We start from the raw sequence: 17,315 nt of genomic DNA, 5'->3' as shown, positions 1-17,315 counted from the left end.
AATAATTCCCTTTACATAAAGATACAGTGTTCTACTGTGTTCGAGCATTTCTTTCTTAGATAGAGCTTCAAAGAGCATACCTGATTATTATTTTTTAATAAATAGTCTTCAATAAGTCTTTTTAAAAACTCCTATTTTAGAGCTGAAACATTTATTATGTAATTTTCCACTTCAGATATGAGTGGTTAACTATTAATTAGTGCTTACTGCATTATAGGCCACATGCCAAGAAGTTCGCATGCATCATCTCATCTTTCCTCTTTTAAAATTTACTTTTTAATTAACAGATAAAGATGGTGCTTATTTATCATGTATAACATATTAATTTAAAATAAGTGTATGTTTTGCAAAGCCCAGAGATGATGTGGAGAAAAGGGAATTTTAGTACAATGTTAGTGGGAATGTGAATTTTTATAGCTATTACAGAAATATAATGGAGGGTTCTTACATTTTAAAAATATAACTACCATATGAGGCAGAAATCACAATAATATATATATAATAAAATTAGTATGTCAAAGAATTATCTGTACTCTCATGTTCCCTGTAGCACTATTCACAACAGACAAGAAATAGGATTAACCTTAACTTTCATCAGTGGATGAATAGATAAAGACAATGTGGCATTTACATGCAATGGAATAGTATACAGCCTTAAAAGTGACATTTTTGTCATGTGGTAATAAAGATGAACCTGGAAGACATTAAATGAAAAATCCAGGTTCTGGAAGACAAATACTGTATGTGATCTCACTCATGTGGAATCTAAAACCTTGAACTCATAGAAGTAGAAAGTAGAATAGTGGTTTGGGAATTGGTGGCTTTGAGGAGATGTTGATCAAAAGATACAAACTTTTTGTTAGGTGGGAGGAATAAGTTCAAGAAATATGTTGTACAACATGGAGACTGTATTAGCAGCAATGCATTATAATTCTAGAAAATTTCTAAGAATAGATTTTAAAAGTTCTCACAATAAAATATGTGAAGTAATGTGTATGTTAGTTTCATGGCCACTATTTCATTTATTTAATCAAAATATTAACACAGCACTCCTGTGTTACTAGTCCATGCTATTCATGTGAAATAAATTGAAAACACCAAAACCTCACTGACTTAGAGAACTGAAAGACCTAGATCATTCTTACTATTTTAAAAATAAAGAAAATATCTGAATGATTATGATAGTGCCCTAATTCATTAAATTTTGGAGGCCTAATCATGAGCATAGCATATTTTATAAAAGTGATAAAACAAACATGATAAATCCAATTTGTTCTTCTTAGGAAGTAATTGTAATAACACCTTTAAATATTCAACAGCCCATTTCCAAATATTTTATTTCACAATTCATTTTACTCTTCTTATTGCTTTTGTGAATGTCTTTTCTCCAAGAAATTTTCTTATGGTAATAAAAAAAATCTTCAGTACTTCAAAGTTTACTAAATTAAGAATCTCTTGTGTTATTTATGCCTTCTTTTAGACATTTTACATGTAGAATTCATGTGTGAATGTGTGCATGTGTGCGTGTGGTTATTTAAACCAGCCACTTTAAATTATAGGTAAGGAATGTGTAATTGCCAATGCAGTAGATAATTAGAAAAGTACATTCTTTACACTTATTGCCACAAGCTGGTGATTTATGTCTTCTTCCATGATACCATCTAACTCTCTTATTCCCACTTTCCTCTTTAGTTTTCCCGTTCTTCTTTGTAATAAGTCATCAGAAGCAATGTCTGTCCATTCATATCGAGCCCCACTTTACTAAGGCAATTGCTTCACAAAGTTATTCTATTAAAGAATAATATCATGTGCAAAGGATAAACATGAATGTAATATGCCAGAATTCCTAAATTAAATGGTACATCAGAAATTATGAACCCAGTGTTTAAAAAGATATTCATTGTTCACTTAGGGGTACACTTACTTATTTCCTTGGATGCTATTATTTTGGATAGAATAACAAATGTACTACAAAAAATGGGAAATTAGTAGCCATGTGTTAATAAGTATAGTTTTCATTCTGCAAAATCTTCATTTAGGATATTAAACTATTAATAAATTAGGTAAAAATAATGTCCATTTTTACAAGTTGGAAAATCATTTGGGGGTTGGTCTTATCAAAAGATGTCAATTTCTAAGTTTTATTTTCCAGTTCAAATATTACTCTCATAACTTTTACATTTGACTGAGAAAAGTCCTGGATGAAATAAAAAAAAGATAAACATATGTGCATCTGATTGAACCTTTCTGAATTGGAGATATTCTCTATAGGAACTGGGCAGAAATGGTGTTATTTTTAGGTTGTATCAGATTTGGCTAAAATGTATGAATATTTAAAAACTTGTGAACACTAATATTCTTATATTCAACAACACCTTCCTTTTCTCAGTGATATTTGAAATGACTCTTAGTGATGCCCATGTTTAGTTCCTTGGACAATTATTTTAACCTAATTCCTAAGTCCATTGACTGTTGTGAAACTTTAGAGATGTAGCCTGTTATGTCATCAGTAGAAAAGTTATATTGGAATCTTATGCTTATCATTCTGTCATTATAAAACTATGCCAGATAGTAAAAGAATATAGATTTACTTTCTGAATTTGACCCATTATTTTTTAAAGCACTTTTCAAAGTATTGTTTATATTAAAAAAGTGTTAATGTAAATATTACTTATTCTGAAAACAATATGGTAAATATGTTAACACTTCACTTTTCATAATAAGTGGACCATGAGAGAGAAAATAAGGGGGGAGGGAATCCAAGGAAAATCCTCACACTTAATGATTATTTTTTCAATAATAAAAAATTGGGTCTTCCAGATTTCTTTAAAAAAAGAGTGAAATACAGTTTCCAAGGAGGAGATGTCTGTAAGTCATAATTGTGTCATATATTCTTCCCCAAACACATACCAATAATAAATAAATAGCCTAAACGAATGCATTCATCACATAGTTATTTTTTTATTTCAAACAAATCTCAGCTGTGTACTCATCCTGTTGGGCCACAGCTTGGTTAAAGAGCAGGAGTCTCTGAATGAGGAGATTGTTCTGCACATCTCTGTCATCTGTTGGTTTTCAAGTATGTCAAAACACTGTCTCTAAAGACTTATCCTGGTCATCTATAAAATGGTAGAGTGCTTTCTAATCTGCCTTCCAAATACAAAATTCTACGATTCCAATTTCCACTTTAACTGCATAAAAGCTGATAAGAAAATTTTCTATAAGGAAATGTGAATTTTTGAGCAGGTACCTATTTCTGTACATCCAGATTTAAATTTTAGTTAGGAATCCAAAATAAGGTCATTTGTTCTGTATTTGTATGCATGCATGTGATCGGGAATGTCAGAGCCAAATCTCCTTTGCTTAAACCTTAAACCCCGGGAAGCACTTTATTAAATGCATACTTTAATATTTTGATGTAATAAGTCAGTGTTGGCATCAGGGAAACTGTTTTGTTCTTTAAGTCATTGAAAGGCTAACAGGAGCTATGCTCTGTACTCTGAATGTACGGGTGGCATTTATGAGGTTTCTGTCTCTATTGACAATGAACTCTCATGAAAGGGGGCTCCCACCCCACATACCCTTTCATTCCTCGGAGAGGTGATTGAATAGACTCTGAAGCTCCAGGGACTGAAGACCTTATACTATGATTCTGATTCTCCTACACACGCAAAGATATCCTTCTGGAATGCTTCTCATATTCTGAAGATATGTGAAAGAAGAGATATTTGCTCTCAAAGATTTTTTTCCCCCTCTGTTTGCTCTTTGTTCAACTAGATATGCTCACACTTTGAAAGCAATAGAGGTTAGACATTAACAAAGATTAACTGATACCTTTTGATGTTTGGAGAGTAGGGCTAAATTTAGCTATTTGCCAAAATAAATCTTGTTTTTTTTTTTTTAAGATATTTATTATATTCATCTTGCCAAGAAAATAAAACACAGAAAATTGGTTTAATCTGAAAACATTTCTACAAAAATCATTATTAATATCTGCTTATCTTCCTTAGTTTTTTCATCATTTCTTCTTCGTTTAGAGAACTGAATGAAAATTTTTCTTATTCTCTCAACAAATTAGAAATAAACTGACATCAGTCCCATGATGTTAATGGAAAGTCTTTGCTTTGGATAATATTCTTTGGTTATGAGAGTAATATAAGGAACACGCACTATACAAACTAGTACAACTGACTCCTTTAATCTTGCTGTAATTATCCCACATTTTGTGACTGTAGTGATTGCTATCATGTCCTCAAAAAACCACAATGAATTTTCTGGCTACACTGTAACCTCTTCCGACCTCAGAAAATTGATGTGACCAAAATCAGGACCAAAACTTGCCAGTGAAGAAAACTGAGAATCTTGAGGGTTCATCTGATCCATCTTCTTGTCTCCAATGTTAAAGGCTGATCATCCAACTCTTCTTAAAGTATTCAGAGGCAAAATATTTACTTTAAAAGATGTCCTCCATTCGTTCCTTACCCCTCCATCGCATTATGGATCAGCAACCACTTATCAGAGAAAACATTTGGCCTTTGTTTTTTTGGGATTGACTTACTTCACTTGTCATGTATAACTAATTAGAACAAATAGTAATAATAATAAAAAAAAGATGTCCTAGTTACAAAAGATACTGGTACATACCAGATATAATCACAAAAGGATTCCGAAACAAAGAACCAAATTTTTTTACTATTTTCCTTCTCATTATTTGCATTGATCTGGTTTGGATTACCCCCTAACTCTTTTACGTATCCTTCATCTTTCCCTAGTGAAAGTAGCCCTTAAATTCCATTTCCTTCTTCCAGCTCCTTTACCACGTGTTTCTTTCCTCTCTCCTCCGGAGTGTCTGTCAGCACCACATCCTAATGACCATTCATGGTTGAAATCAGTTGAAAATCTAAAATACATTGTCTATGCTATTTAAACAGTGTCCTGAAGTTCCCCGTGCCAACCTCACACTCACTGCTGTGCCTTGGAATGACTTAATCATTTTATCTCTACCAATCACAACCCAGGTTCCAGTTCCTCCTTCAGACTTCCTTGAATTATTTAGACCTGTTGTGATTTCTTCCTGCTCAAAGCTTCTTTGACATTTCCATTCAGTGTTCTACATTATCTTCCAAACATTAATTACAACATGTTGTAATTTTTCAAACTGACTACCTATGTAAGTCACATCTCTCTAATGACAGAGCAAACTCCTTAACTACAGAGATTGTGCCACAAAATTTCACACATAACCTTGGGTCCCTTCCTTCCAAGCATGGTTTTGAAAACAGAGGATGCTCAATAAATATTTGTTGAATAGAATGATTGTTCTGTTCATTTAATTATTGGCAGATTTTTACTTGGCTCCTTGTTTTTAACTTAACACTATATTTTCTTTTTGCTTAATTACAATACAAATAAACCCCTAAGAGGCCTATTTTCTTTTTCCTTGAAGGTGGCAGATTGATGTGAGTCATATGGTAGACTACAAGATGCTTATTTAGTTTTGTTTTCCTTTAAAAGTTTAAGTTATTGAGAGCAAGGAGCAGTATCAAATCAGAATGTCTTGGGGGAGGCTGATCTTTTTAGAGTTACTAATGTAAATGCCAAATTTAGGAGCCAGAGGCAGGCCCAGAGGGGCCATTCCCAGAACCAGCAGGTTAGAAGTCAGAATGTGGAAGAAAAAAATGTAATTCAGACTTGTCTATGGAATAGTGTCCAGGTGCAGAGTGAATTTCCTGGGAAGCTTTCAACCACAGTTATTGTCCACAAAATCTCAAGTTTAGAAATCTGGGTACTGTAGAGTGGCTGTGTATGAGGCACAGTTAGCTAATCACTCTTCTCTGTAGGGCAGCCAGTACCTGCTCCTTATTTACTCCTTAGGTTTAATTACTGCACAAGATGAACAGGGCTCCCACATGAGAAATGTATCCCCCTGACAGTTTCCTTAGCTTTGACTTTTTACCAAAGGAGGAACTCCAGAGACTTCATGCTTCTGGTTGGCAGAGCACTTGGGGAGCTGCTTAAAGAAAGGAATTAGATGAAAGGAAGTCATTGACATGGCTCATGTGTAGTCCCGTGTCCTAAGGCAGCAATGTATTAGAACACACGATGAAATAAAGCATGACTTTTCCTACTGATTCAATTTGAAAATTTTAGAAATTTCGTTTTTCATAATACCTAATACAAAAGTAGGTAGATGTTTATTCTTATTAATTTTTCTTATTTCTAAAATATTTACCTAAATAGATCTAACAAACCTTCTTTTTCTTAGTGTGTAAAATATTCTAAGAAATAAATATCCTTTTCCTGAAATTCAATTTATATTCTAAATTTTAGTATGAAAGAAAGCTAATTGAAATAACTCAGCCATATAACTCAAATTAACTTAAAAATTTAAATCTTATTTTTGAAAAATCTCACAGTAAATAAAGGATAACTTCACATGCATAATGTGGTACAGGATTAAGACAGCTGTTTAGTTAATTCAAGCTAAAAATCTCCTTTCCTGTAACTTTAATGAATATTTTACGCAAAAGTACTGAAGTCTAACTTTATCTGGGAAACTGTTTTGGCTTTTAATGGAGCTTTTCATGGTTGCAAACACTGACAGTATTCCTCTTCTAAAGAGGCTTATAATTTACATTTTAGTATTTGTCACAGACTATTAGATTTACAGACTTCTATTTCCAACCTTCTCTTAATTAAGACAGTCCTTCTAGATAAAGGGATTAACAACCTTTTTTCAAGAGAGGAAATGTCCCCTTCACACTTACAGCTCACAGATGTGATCCTTAAGCCGCAGCAAAGTTTCAGCATCATCAGCTGAACTGTGGGTGTGGCGTTTTGGGAGAAGGTTGTCTCTAGACTCTTCATTAAAGTTTCTGCATTTCACAAATATACTTTGTAAGCTAGGACATGATGAACCAACACCACCTGTAGGGTGCTTAGATTCCCAACTTTTTTTTTTTTTTTTAAATCTCTTCTAAAGCAGGAGATTTGCTGCTATGCAAACTTTAATTAGCTTATTGTGCCAAGATTCTTTTACTGAGATACTCTAGTGATTGTCAGAATTGTCTTTGTTCAAGAGTCACCTGTGATTGTTTTAAAAACTGTCCGCTTAGGGCTTCGCCTTGCTGAATCAGAATCTATAACAGTATGTTCCAAGTTACCTATGTATTATAAAATTTCCTGGGGAGCCTGATGGCTGATAGGAGTGAGAGCCATGTGAGAGAGACTAATTTAAGTTAAAAGGAGCACACAATTGGGCAGAACTTGAAAATGCACTGAAGAATTTATTTTAATGCAAATATCCAAAGATTTAGGGGGCAGTCTGTATATTGATAATCTTTGACTTTATTACCAGTGAAAGTATCTATCTTCTTCACATTTTATCTCTCTATCCTGAGCTTGAACAAATTGTAACATTGTATTGGAAATGGCATTTTTGTTACATAGATGCACTGCAATTCGAAACTGCTTTGAAGATTTTCTTTGTCATTTACAGAGAGGAAATGATTGTGGGGGGGAAACAATTTTTATAAAGTCAATGTTAAAAATTTGCTTCACTGAGAGATTGAGCTGTTTAAAAAGGTTGTTTTGTTTTGTTTTTAATTTAAAGGGCAGAAATTCTGATTCTCCATTTATTTTCTCCAAATCATTTCACTATATTGAGAGGATGATAAAGTCTTCAGCAGAGTCTATTTCCTTCCTGGAAAAGCAGGCGAGAGCTGCTACTGATTCTAACAGGTGTATTTTGGGGCGTTCCAATGAAGCTGACAGAGTAGGGATCTGGGCTTCGGAATGACTGACACCTGAGACTGCTGTTGCAGATGTCTTAGTAAGGCAGATGTGGCTAGCAGTTCAAGTTCTTTTCAACTAGCTACAGAAGAACATTTGCAATCACACCCAATATTCCTCTCTCTCTCTTTCTGTCTCTCCCCACCTCATTTGATTTGATGCTCTTCACTTCAAGGCAGATCCTTTGACCTAAGCAGATTATTGGAGATGTATGAAGGACACAGTCAGCTAGCCGAGCTTTTCATGGAAGAGATTTGGCTCCAAATAGGACACTAAGCTTTTCAGCCTTCTGCTTATTTACCTAGTCAGCAGGATGCAGTGTCTCTGGGTGCTTAGTGGCCTCGTGGGGAATTGGGGGGTGGGGTGGGGGGAGAAACAAAAGCAGAAGTGGCAGCCGCTGCAAATGTGGGGGAGCCTGTGCCATTAAAGGAAGCAGTTGCTAATAAGGGCCTGTGAGACCTAGGTTTCCTTGGTTTCCATGACAGTTATTAGGTACCATAGAAATTGAATTGTCTCCCACAGTGCTCTTAGGGGAGAGGGGGTGCTCCGTGACAAAGCAGTGCAGTTATGACTTGCAGTAAATCGTCCTTTTGAGAATGCAATACTCCCTGGATTGTTTGCTTCATGCATTTGTTTTAAACTCCCTTGTCAGTGTGCTTGACGTTTTGGCTAGAAGACCCTGGCTTCTGCTGCACAGTGTCTCAAACACTATTTTTCCCCTTTTTATTTAGACCTGGGCTTGACAAAGCAAGGATATGAACAATTGTGCAGGTGGGCTACTCAGGGCGAGTGAAGAGATAAGTCAGCCAATCAGGAATTGGCAACCTGCAGCCCTGCCAATATGCCCCTCCACCAGATTTCCGTAATCCCTGCTCGGGAGACTGCCAGCAATGGGAGAAGTTCAATGGGCAGAAACAAAGAGAAGAACAAGGAAGTCGAGGTAAGAGGAGGTTTGATTTGCCAAAATAAGAGAACCAAGCCACTGTAGCCAACACAGCTCTCTGCGCACAGGATGCCTGGCTAAGGTTTAAGAGCAGCTTGATTCCAGCTCGGAATGGTAGATCCAAAGGAAAACATTTGTAATGAACAGGGACATAAGAAACAACCTCTGTTTTCTGAATGAAGACAGGAATCAAATCCATAAAGAAGAATACTTGCTGTTTGGCAGATAAAAACTTCTGACCCTTTTTTCTAATAATCTACAAAGTCACTTTTGACTGTACGGCTCACAGGGTGCAACCCTAGGTGCCCTGGGCTGGCTGTGGATGTTGCTTTGTCCATTTTCAGACAGTGGAACTGTTGATGCTTCCTAATTTTACTCATTGCCATGAAGCTAAAGTGTTTGAAATTATCTTAACAAAGCAGAAGAGAAGGGAATCTGTGACACTGAGTATATAGCAGGAATTGGTGCCCCCTGGGATGGGTTGCTCTCCATTCATTCATAGTGCATGGATGTGTCTGACTTGTTTGATGTCTGTTCACATGCATTTTATTCTTCATGAAAAAAGCATTATTTGAAACTTAACGTAAGCCATAATGTTCAACATTACATGTGAGCTTTATCTTGCAGTGAAGTTTAACAGCTGTTGATGTAAGTTAATCTGCTTTAAAGATCAGATGCTGGGCACTCCCTAGTTTTTAAGAAAGGGTGTGAGCAGAATCAGGGATATTGGGTGAAAATATTTCAAGTGTTGTCATATTCCCCTAAAAGGGAACTTGTCTCTAACATAGTGATTGCCTCATCCTCAGGTCATTAGCTTTGTGGGAGTTGAATGATCCCTGATCCCTACCTCCTGGTCTGTATGGTCATATATATTTTCTTCTCAAGCATAGGTGCTGGTGACAGAGGAAGCAACCAGCTAAATTAAAAAAAAAAAAAAAAAAAAAAGAAGGTAACAGGAGTGGCCCATCAAGGATGCCTGTGAGGGAGAAAGTGAACTTGACCATCTTCAAAGGACAAAAGACGTTTACATCCTCTTTTATTTTATTTGAACTGATTTTAAAAACCTCCTTCAAGAGCACTGAGTTCTTGATGTGGGCAGAATTTGTAGACATCTTTGAGGAGCATTTCCTGACTAATTTAGTGAAAGAGATACCTAAACTTCGATAATGTCCCTGTCACAAGCACATCAGGTGTTTTGGGGACTAAAATATCCTTGGTAAAGAAACTTATCAGCTCTAAATTAATTGGAAATATTCTCGGTATTATGACTTGATAATGTGATTATTAGAACAGCAAAAAACCATCAAGTTTATTGATGTTGGGTAAGAGGAAGAGGGGACGCTGGCTAATTCTGACCTTAAGTATAAAATGCCAAAAGCAAGATTTCTAAAATGTATACATTATTCACTCATGATCTAAATATTTGGATACATTTAAGATTTGTTGAGGAAAACTTCATACATTTTATTTTTTTATTTTAGATAGGGACTTGCTATGTTGCTTAAGGCCTCACTAAGTTGCTAAAGCTGACCTCAAATTTGTGATCCTCCTGCCTCAGCTCCCTGAGTTGCTGAGATTACAGATGTGAGCCAGCACCCCTGACTCATTTTTACAGGGGTGAAGGACTGGGGGTTGGATGCAGGGGGACCCGACCACTGAGCCACATCCCCAGCCCTATTTTGTATTTTATTTAGAGACAGGGTCTCACTGAGTTGCTTAGTGCCTCTCTTTTGCTGAAGCTGGCTTAGAACTCGTGATCCTCCTTCTTCAGCCTCCTGAGTTTTCGGGATTACAGGCGTGTGCTTAGTCTTTATTCAGGTATTACTACTAATCCACATCTTCAAACATCCTCGGAAATCTTTCAAAATCTTCTCATATGAGCACCAACTCTTTCCAGGGCTAAAACTCGTTAATATCATGAGGGAACCCAATGGGTGAATCACTAAAAACAGATAGGAAGTAAGAGAGGAGAGAGGTTTACTTACTTGCAGTGAGTAAGGAAAGCACTGGAGTCCATTTGTAAAACAGTGATCTCCCTGCCTGCCAGGCTGACCACCACCTGTAGAGATGGGTGCATTTCTGAACATTCTCAGTTCATGGTCTTAAATCACATGTTCAAAATAAAATGGCAGTGACTCATTGATTTTGGTTGGTTTCTTCTAAGTTTCTCTGAGTCTTATCTAAAACAAAAAAAAGTTTTGAAGGCACATTATCAGTCTTGTAAGAGGACATCAATTTCCCCTCCCTACTATGAATATAGGAGTTTGTCCCTAGAAGTGTCTGTTTCTCCAAGTGGCCAACAATATTCCCCAATGGGAGTTAGTAGGCATTTTTAAAAGAAAATTAGGTTAATTATGAGAGAATGACAGTCTACGTAGTACTTTTAAAAGTTCTGAGTGTCAGAAGTGGAAGGACTTTTAAAGTTTCAAATACTCGTTTCTATAGAATGGAGTTTAAAGTTTCCCTTTAAAAGCATGTTTGAAAAATTTTATTAAATCTCATTGGCCTTAAATTGCTTCTTTTGATGAATAAATAATCTAAAAGAATGGTAAATGACTTTTAAGGTAGAAAAATTAACATATGCCCTGTGGGCTAGAAAGCAAGACAAATATTTAGTACTATACAATGGCTTCTCTAAGTTAAAGTGATGATTCCCTCTCAAGGTAAAACATCTTGTACTATCTGGACAGTTCCTGATTGTTGCACAAATGAGAAACATCTTCCTTGTAAGCTTCCTTGATATTTTTTCTTGTCTTAAAGTTATTCAAAGAATCCTTGTGCACAGCCAGAATTAAAATTTGATAATTTAAATGTAAGCCAATTTGATTTCTGTTCCACAAGAAACGTAAAGACTCTTGAATAAATTATTAATTTGGCATCAGGGTTTTTGTTTGTTTGGGATTTTTAAGCACATAAAGGGGAAAAAGAAAATAATAAAAAGTATTTATTAATGATTATTGCAATCCAGAAGACCTGGGCTGTAGAAATAAGGAATAGATTAAGCTTTAATAAAATAGTAATTCTAACTTCAATTCTAACTTTAAATAATGAATTTACCTTTTGACATATTTTGCATGACATAATGTTGTAATTATCTATTTGGCTAGCAACCATAGAATCTGCATGAAAACACCACAGGTTGCCTGGGCACCCAGAGGACAGTGCCTGATACTGCTTCCTAGGCATCATCTTCATTAGCATAACCAAGATTTTATTGAAGCCACCAAAGTGGCTTCAATCACTTTAATATTTCATGGAGTGGATAGACATCAGTCTGTTAATTTAGCATAATGCAGTTGTTCAAATTAGCTATTTTATATCAGAAGATATATTAAATTAGTGATGGAATACTTCAGTGCAAGCTTTAAAGAATTCTGGAAGGTAAATTAGTAGTCAGATTCTCCTTAGGAGTATAGTATCAGTTGGGAAATGAAATGGTTTGGATGGAGTTGACTCACCCACCCTTTGGAGACACCTTGACCTTGGGAAAGTCACAGGGGAACATACTTCTCTAAGAGGAGTTTATAATTCTGGATTTCTTTCTTTGATTGGTGTTAGAGACTGACAATTTAGCTTCTTTAGGGCTCATTTGCCTACTTTGCAAAATGGGACATTTTGCTTCTATTGATCCAGCCTTTCCTTTCTTTTTAGCTATGCGAATGCCATTTATTAGGCTGTAATTAATTCATGTTAGAGATTTGGGCCTAAAAGACTTTGGTCTCTTACAGAGCATTGAATTTTATTAAACAAATCCTTAGCCCCCTTGGGATAACTTAATTTCCTACTCTATCTAAAAATTATGATTGTATAAATTTTACTATTTAGATAAACTCTAGGATGCATTCCTTATAACTCTGCAGGATTTGCAAGCAAATGTCTCTAAGACTCACTGTGTTTCAAATGTGGAGACACCTGGAGTCACACTAAAGCTGCTGCTACCATTTGCTCTGAATGCTTCTGTATTTGCCTTCAGCACATGGAGCTCAGATTTAGATGAAGGGCGTTACTGAAGAGGAGAAAAGGCCAAGCACCCTTCTTTCCAATCTTTCTCACTCTCAGGTTGACCTACATGATAAATGTATTTAGAAGCATTTGAGAGCTAAAAGCAAGACCCCCTATGTTTATATGTGCTTTGTCTTTTACCACTTTCATTAATTTGTGATGTTTCTCTACTTCAAATTTTTTTTATTCCCCCCAACCTTAAATTATGCTAAATTTCTTTTCCTTTTTCTCGGGATATTGCTCTCTAACCATGGGCTATCTTTTTTTTTTTTTTTTTTTTCTTCCCTCAAAGTAGCTGCAGATCTAGTACTTAGAAATCTCTTAATAAGCATCAGTGAACTGAAAGCCAATGTGGAGTTTTGATGTATGCCTTCATTTCAAATATAATGGATAAATTATAGATTTATTAATTCCCATTTTCTGGTTGAAAGAAAAAAGTTACAAAAAAAATGTTTAAAATCTCAGGGCTGGAGCTGAGATAAGAGTTCAGGACATTCTGATTTCAAATTTTTTATAGCTTTTCTTTGCAATTAAAGTAACTTTTCACATTTCTTCAGCAAAATTTGTAAAAACAAAGGATCCCAAGAATCAGAAAATTCTTTAAAAATTCTCTATCTTAATTCCTCAATTGAAGCCATAGAAAATTATGAGCTTGCCAATGTCATACAATTAGTGGTGAATTTGAAACAAAAACACAGACCTCTGAGTGCAACTCCAATGTCCTTTCTGTCATTACTGCATTTGGGGTTTGGTGTTGCTTGCTTGTTGTTTGTTTTTGTGAGACACTAAAGTATAATCCCAAAATATGATCCCTGCGTCTTCTAACTTTTGAATAGCCAGTTTTGACTTAATTTTTATAGAAGAATTAGAAGATGAAATAATTCAACATGTCTTTTATAATTAAACCTTTTTTAAATTGGATGTTTATCACATACAACATATAGGACCCTAAATGATACCTTGCCAAGTGTAATTACGATAGTTTCCTGCTTTGTTTCCTGTGCAGTAACCAACTCCTGAGACTGGAAATAGCTGGGATCTGTGTAAAGTCATGGCAAACATTAATTTATGAATAACCTGTGCTAAGAGCACATTTAACCCGAGCGTACAGGTTAATGCTCTGTATTAACCAAATGAAATGCATCTTCAGCAGGTGTGAGCCTGACACTACGGGGAGAATGCCAGTGGGTAGAAAGGCTAATTCCCCTTTTCATTTCTCTCCAAGACCACTTTCCAACAACTATCTTGAGTCTAAATTGAGTATTAGAGTCCCGTGTGCTTAGAATGAATTCCACTGAGTATGCTAATCATGTTAAAATACTTTCATATAATGAAAACCCAGAAAATTTCCATATTATTATTTGCTTTCAGCAATGAAATTAGCATAATTCACATTAATTTTTCTTGTTTAAAACAGATGTTGTGGGTAATTGCATTAATAAGTAAGACTGGATAACACATTTTATTGACTATCAAATGATAACCATCAGTAATTGCTGACACACCCCGGTCAGTATTTTTTTAAATCGTGGCCCTAATTAGGCAAGTAAATTGTAGAATTCCTCCTTGATGTGAATCTTCTAAAAAAAATGTATTATGAATTCATGGCTGATTTAATGAGATTCTGCCATCATTGTGTTTGAAGACAGTTGAACAAAGATCTTGATGCAGGAGAGTCTTGAAGCATGGGAAGAGCAGGTGTAGCTTTGCATGTTTATTAATCAGGAGTTTTAGAACTTGCTGATCAGTCAACATTGAGATTTCAATTCTTTACATCACAAAGGGGACACGAACAATGCAAGCGTGGATCTGGAATCCCCTCATTCCAGGGCCTGTGGAAGGGGAAGGGTCACAGTTTCAGCCTTGCCTTCCCCAGCTCATTCCCAGGGAAAGCACCCTGAGCCACTTGCTGCAGCCTTCATAACCTCCAGGTGAGGATGAGAAATGACATCTATTCGATACTCATTCTCTTTCCTGTCTCTGCAACCCTGTTAAATAATTGAAAGAGCAGTGACAGGAGGGTAGGACAGGTGATAAGACTTTGCTCTTAAAAAAGAGTAAAAAGGAAACTGAAGAAAAGGACAGAGTGCTCATGGGTGCTGGGTGTCAGCCTCTCATTTTTTAAAATTTTGATTATTCATCAAATTGTGCAAATCTGGATCACAAAAGCAAATGGGACTACTGCAGTGGGTTCTCTTCACCACTACCAATAAACGCATATTTTCTGATAAGAAGGAATATGTTGCATTCTTGGTGACTTTTGATTTCACCATGAGTAAAAAGAGTTTCTTAAGGGGAAAAAAAAAAAAAAACATCAGTCCCAGGAAAGCATTGAACATGTAACGCCTCAGGGCACACGAGTCAAACTCAGATGCCACACGAAAAACAAACATTTGTTAGTGAGGAGCCACTTACTGGTTTCACATACGGTCTGACTCTGTGCAGGTAGTAATTATTCCTACCTAAAAAGCTAAGCAGGCTTACACTTTATGCTATGTACACTCAGGGACTGAAAGTTGTACAGACTTCGATCTGTCACACAGTTTTGCTTTCCAGTTTTACTCAAAATTATCATAAACTTACAAAAATATTAATTTATTATAAGTGTTACAAAGCTTTAACAACGTAAATTGCAGACATATGTTTTACTTTAACCTAGAACTGCTTTCTACATGAACCTTCACTGTGAAACTAGTACTAGAGTTCATTCAAGCTTTGGAAGAAACAATTCTGTATACAGTGAAAGATTCACTTCTTTTTTTTTTTTTTTTAAGTTGTCAATGGACCTTTATTTTCTTTATTTATCTGTGGTGCTGAGAATTGAACCCAATGCCTTAGGCAGCACTCTACCACTGAGCCACAACTCCAGCCCTGGAAGATTTACCTTTGACTGTCAATGTTACCATCTGGCTTAGGCAGTCCGTGCAAGTCCAACGATGGTATAAGAGAAACTTCATGCTTCTGAATTAGAGGGAATTTGGTACCTGTTCCATGACTGCCTATGTTGAGAGGCAACAGAGTGACATGGGTAAAAGCCTACACTTGGAGGGAGACTGACTGTGTTCGAATCTGGGCTTTGTCATCTCCTACCTGTGGGACTTCAGTGAGAATACTTAACATCTCTGTGCCTCATTTCTACAAATGTAAAATACTGATATGTACAAGGACTATGTCATAAAGTTATGAGTTAGTATTTTTAAGGTGCTAAAGATTTTCTGGAACAAAATGAACATCATTAAGTGAAAAGTACAAGTGTTAAAGCAATCAAGTCCCTATGTTTCCTACATGTTTATCAATATATTTTGTTATTCTTAGAAGTGGCTCATTAATTAATACCTTCTATTGTGATAAAGAAATATGTAAGGTCACATGGCCCAGTACATTGGCCTTTATAATTCTAATGATAAAAATAATGATAATTTAAAAATTAACTCATTGCTCTTCGAAGTTTGCCAAGACTCTGACCTCTACTTGAACAGACCATGTATGTTTGCCTTAGATAAGTGAAACCTAACTTTATGTCTTTCCTTTGTGACTTGAGTTCACTCTGATAGTTTTGGAGATTCAAGAATTTTTTAGAGTGAAGAACTTGTAGAAAAATAATGCTGTCTTTTACTTCAGTTACATATTACCAAGCATTCTTTATTTATGCTATATTTTTTTCAATATTTCATGAAGGGATTTTTCTATTTCAGTTTTGAAAATATTCGTTATCATGATAATCCTTTTTACTTTTCTTCATCTTTATGGTATTAATGCTCTTGATTGCCTTTTATTTATTTATTTATTTTTTGGTACCAGGGATTGAACTCAGGGGCACTCAACCACTGAGCCACATCTCCAGTCCTATTTTGTATTTTTTTTAGAGACGAGGTCTCACTGAGTTGCTTAGCCCCTCGCTGTTGCTGAGGCTGACTTTGAACTCGAGATCCTCTTGCCTCAGTCTCCCAAGATTGGCCTGCACCATTGCGCCTGGCTTCTAGATGGCCTTTAATTTTACTGATTCTTTAACTTTATAAAGAGTAGGCCATGCTTAGAAAACTAAAATAATCAATGATTTCAAATAGAGAAGTTTGTTAAGTTTAAATGCATGAAATAATTTTGTGAATATTTGAATACTAAGGGAAATGGCAAAATTATTTTTTTCATTTTTATAAATCACAATAGAACTTTTTTTAGTCAACTGCACAATAATGCTTTATTATTTATTGTTTATTTATGTTGAGGAACATACAGCATTTACCTGAGGTACTGGCCTGTTTCAATTCTATGTAAATTGCTCTGTGAAAAGTTCCTTTTTCTTTCTTCTTTCTCCCCCCCCCTTCCTCTTTTGATACTCTTTGGGGATATCAGTGATTGTAGCATCAATTAAATGACTTTTGGAAAGTAGAAGGGCCTAAGGAAAAAACCACTGTGTTGAATTTGAATTAAGATAGCAGAATATGAGATACTTGATTTGTATGGACTAGTTAACTCTATAGACGATGTCAAGGGAGTAGTCGCTCTGCTCTGTTTGAAGTTGACAAGGGAAGTGGTCATTTTCCCGCAGGTGCTTCAAGTTGTAGAAATCCTTGGATTA

At 35.6% G+C, this 17,315-nt stretch overlaps 1 protein-coding gene across 4 annotated transcripts in view; it reads left to right on the top strand.

Moving 5' to 3' along the window:
* The window catches only part of MARCHF1 (membrane associated ring-CH-type finger 1), a 504,553-nt gene that overhangs the window by 71,815 nt on the left and 415,423 nt on the right, over positions 1–17,315 (top strand). Inside the window, exon 2 of one of the 4 annotated variants that reach the window (XM_079143379.1) lies at positions 8,523–8,731. The exons of 1 other annotated variant lie outside the window; for it this stretch is intronic. In XM_079143379.1, coding sequence (XP_078999505.1) covers positions 8,633–8,731 — 99 coding nt within the window. In that variant the 5' untranslated portion in view covers positions 8,523–8,632. Of the gene's footprint in view, positions 1–8,522; positions 8,732–17,315 lie in introns of those variants that run through there. 2 more of the 4 variants (XM_079143381.1, XM_079143377.1) reach the window with 2 other exon arrangements.

Source organism: Sciurus vulgaris (assembly GCF_902686455.1).
Source record: "Sciurus vulgaris genome assembly, chromosome: 5".
Taxonomy (NCBI): domain Eukaryota; kingdom Metazoa; phylum Chordata; class Mammalia; order Rodentia; family Sciuridae; genus Sciurus; species Sciurus vulgaris.
This window is presented reverse-complemented; position numbering and strand designations above follow the sequence as displayed.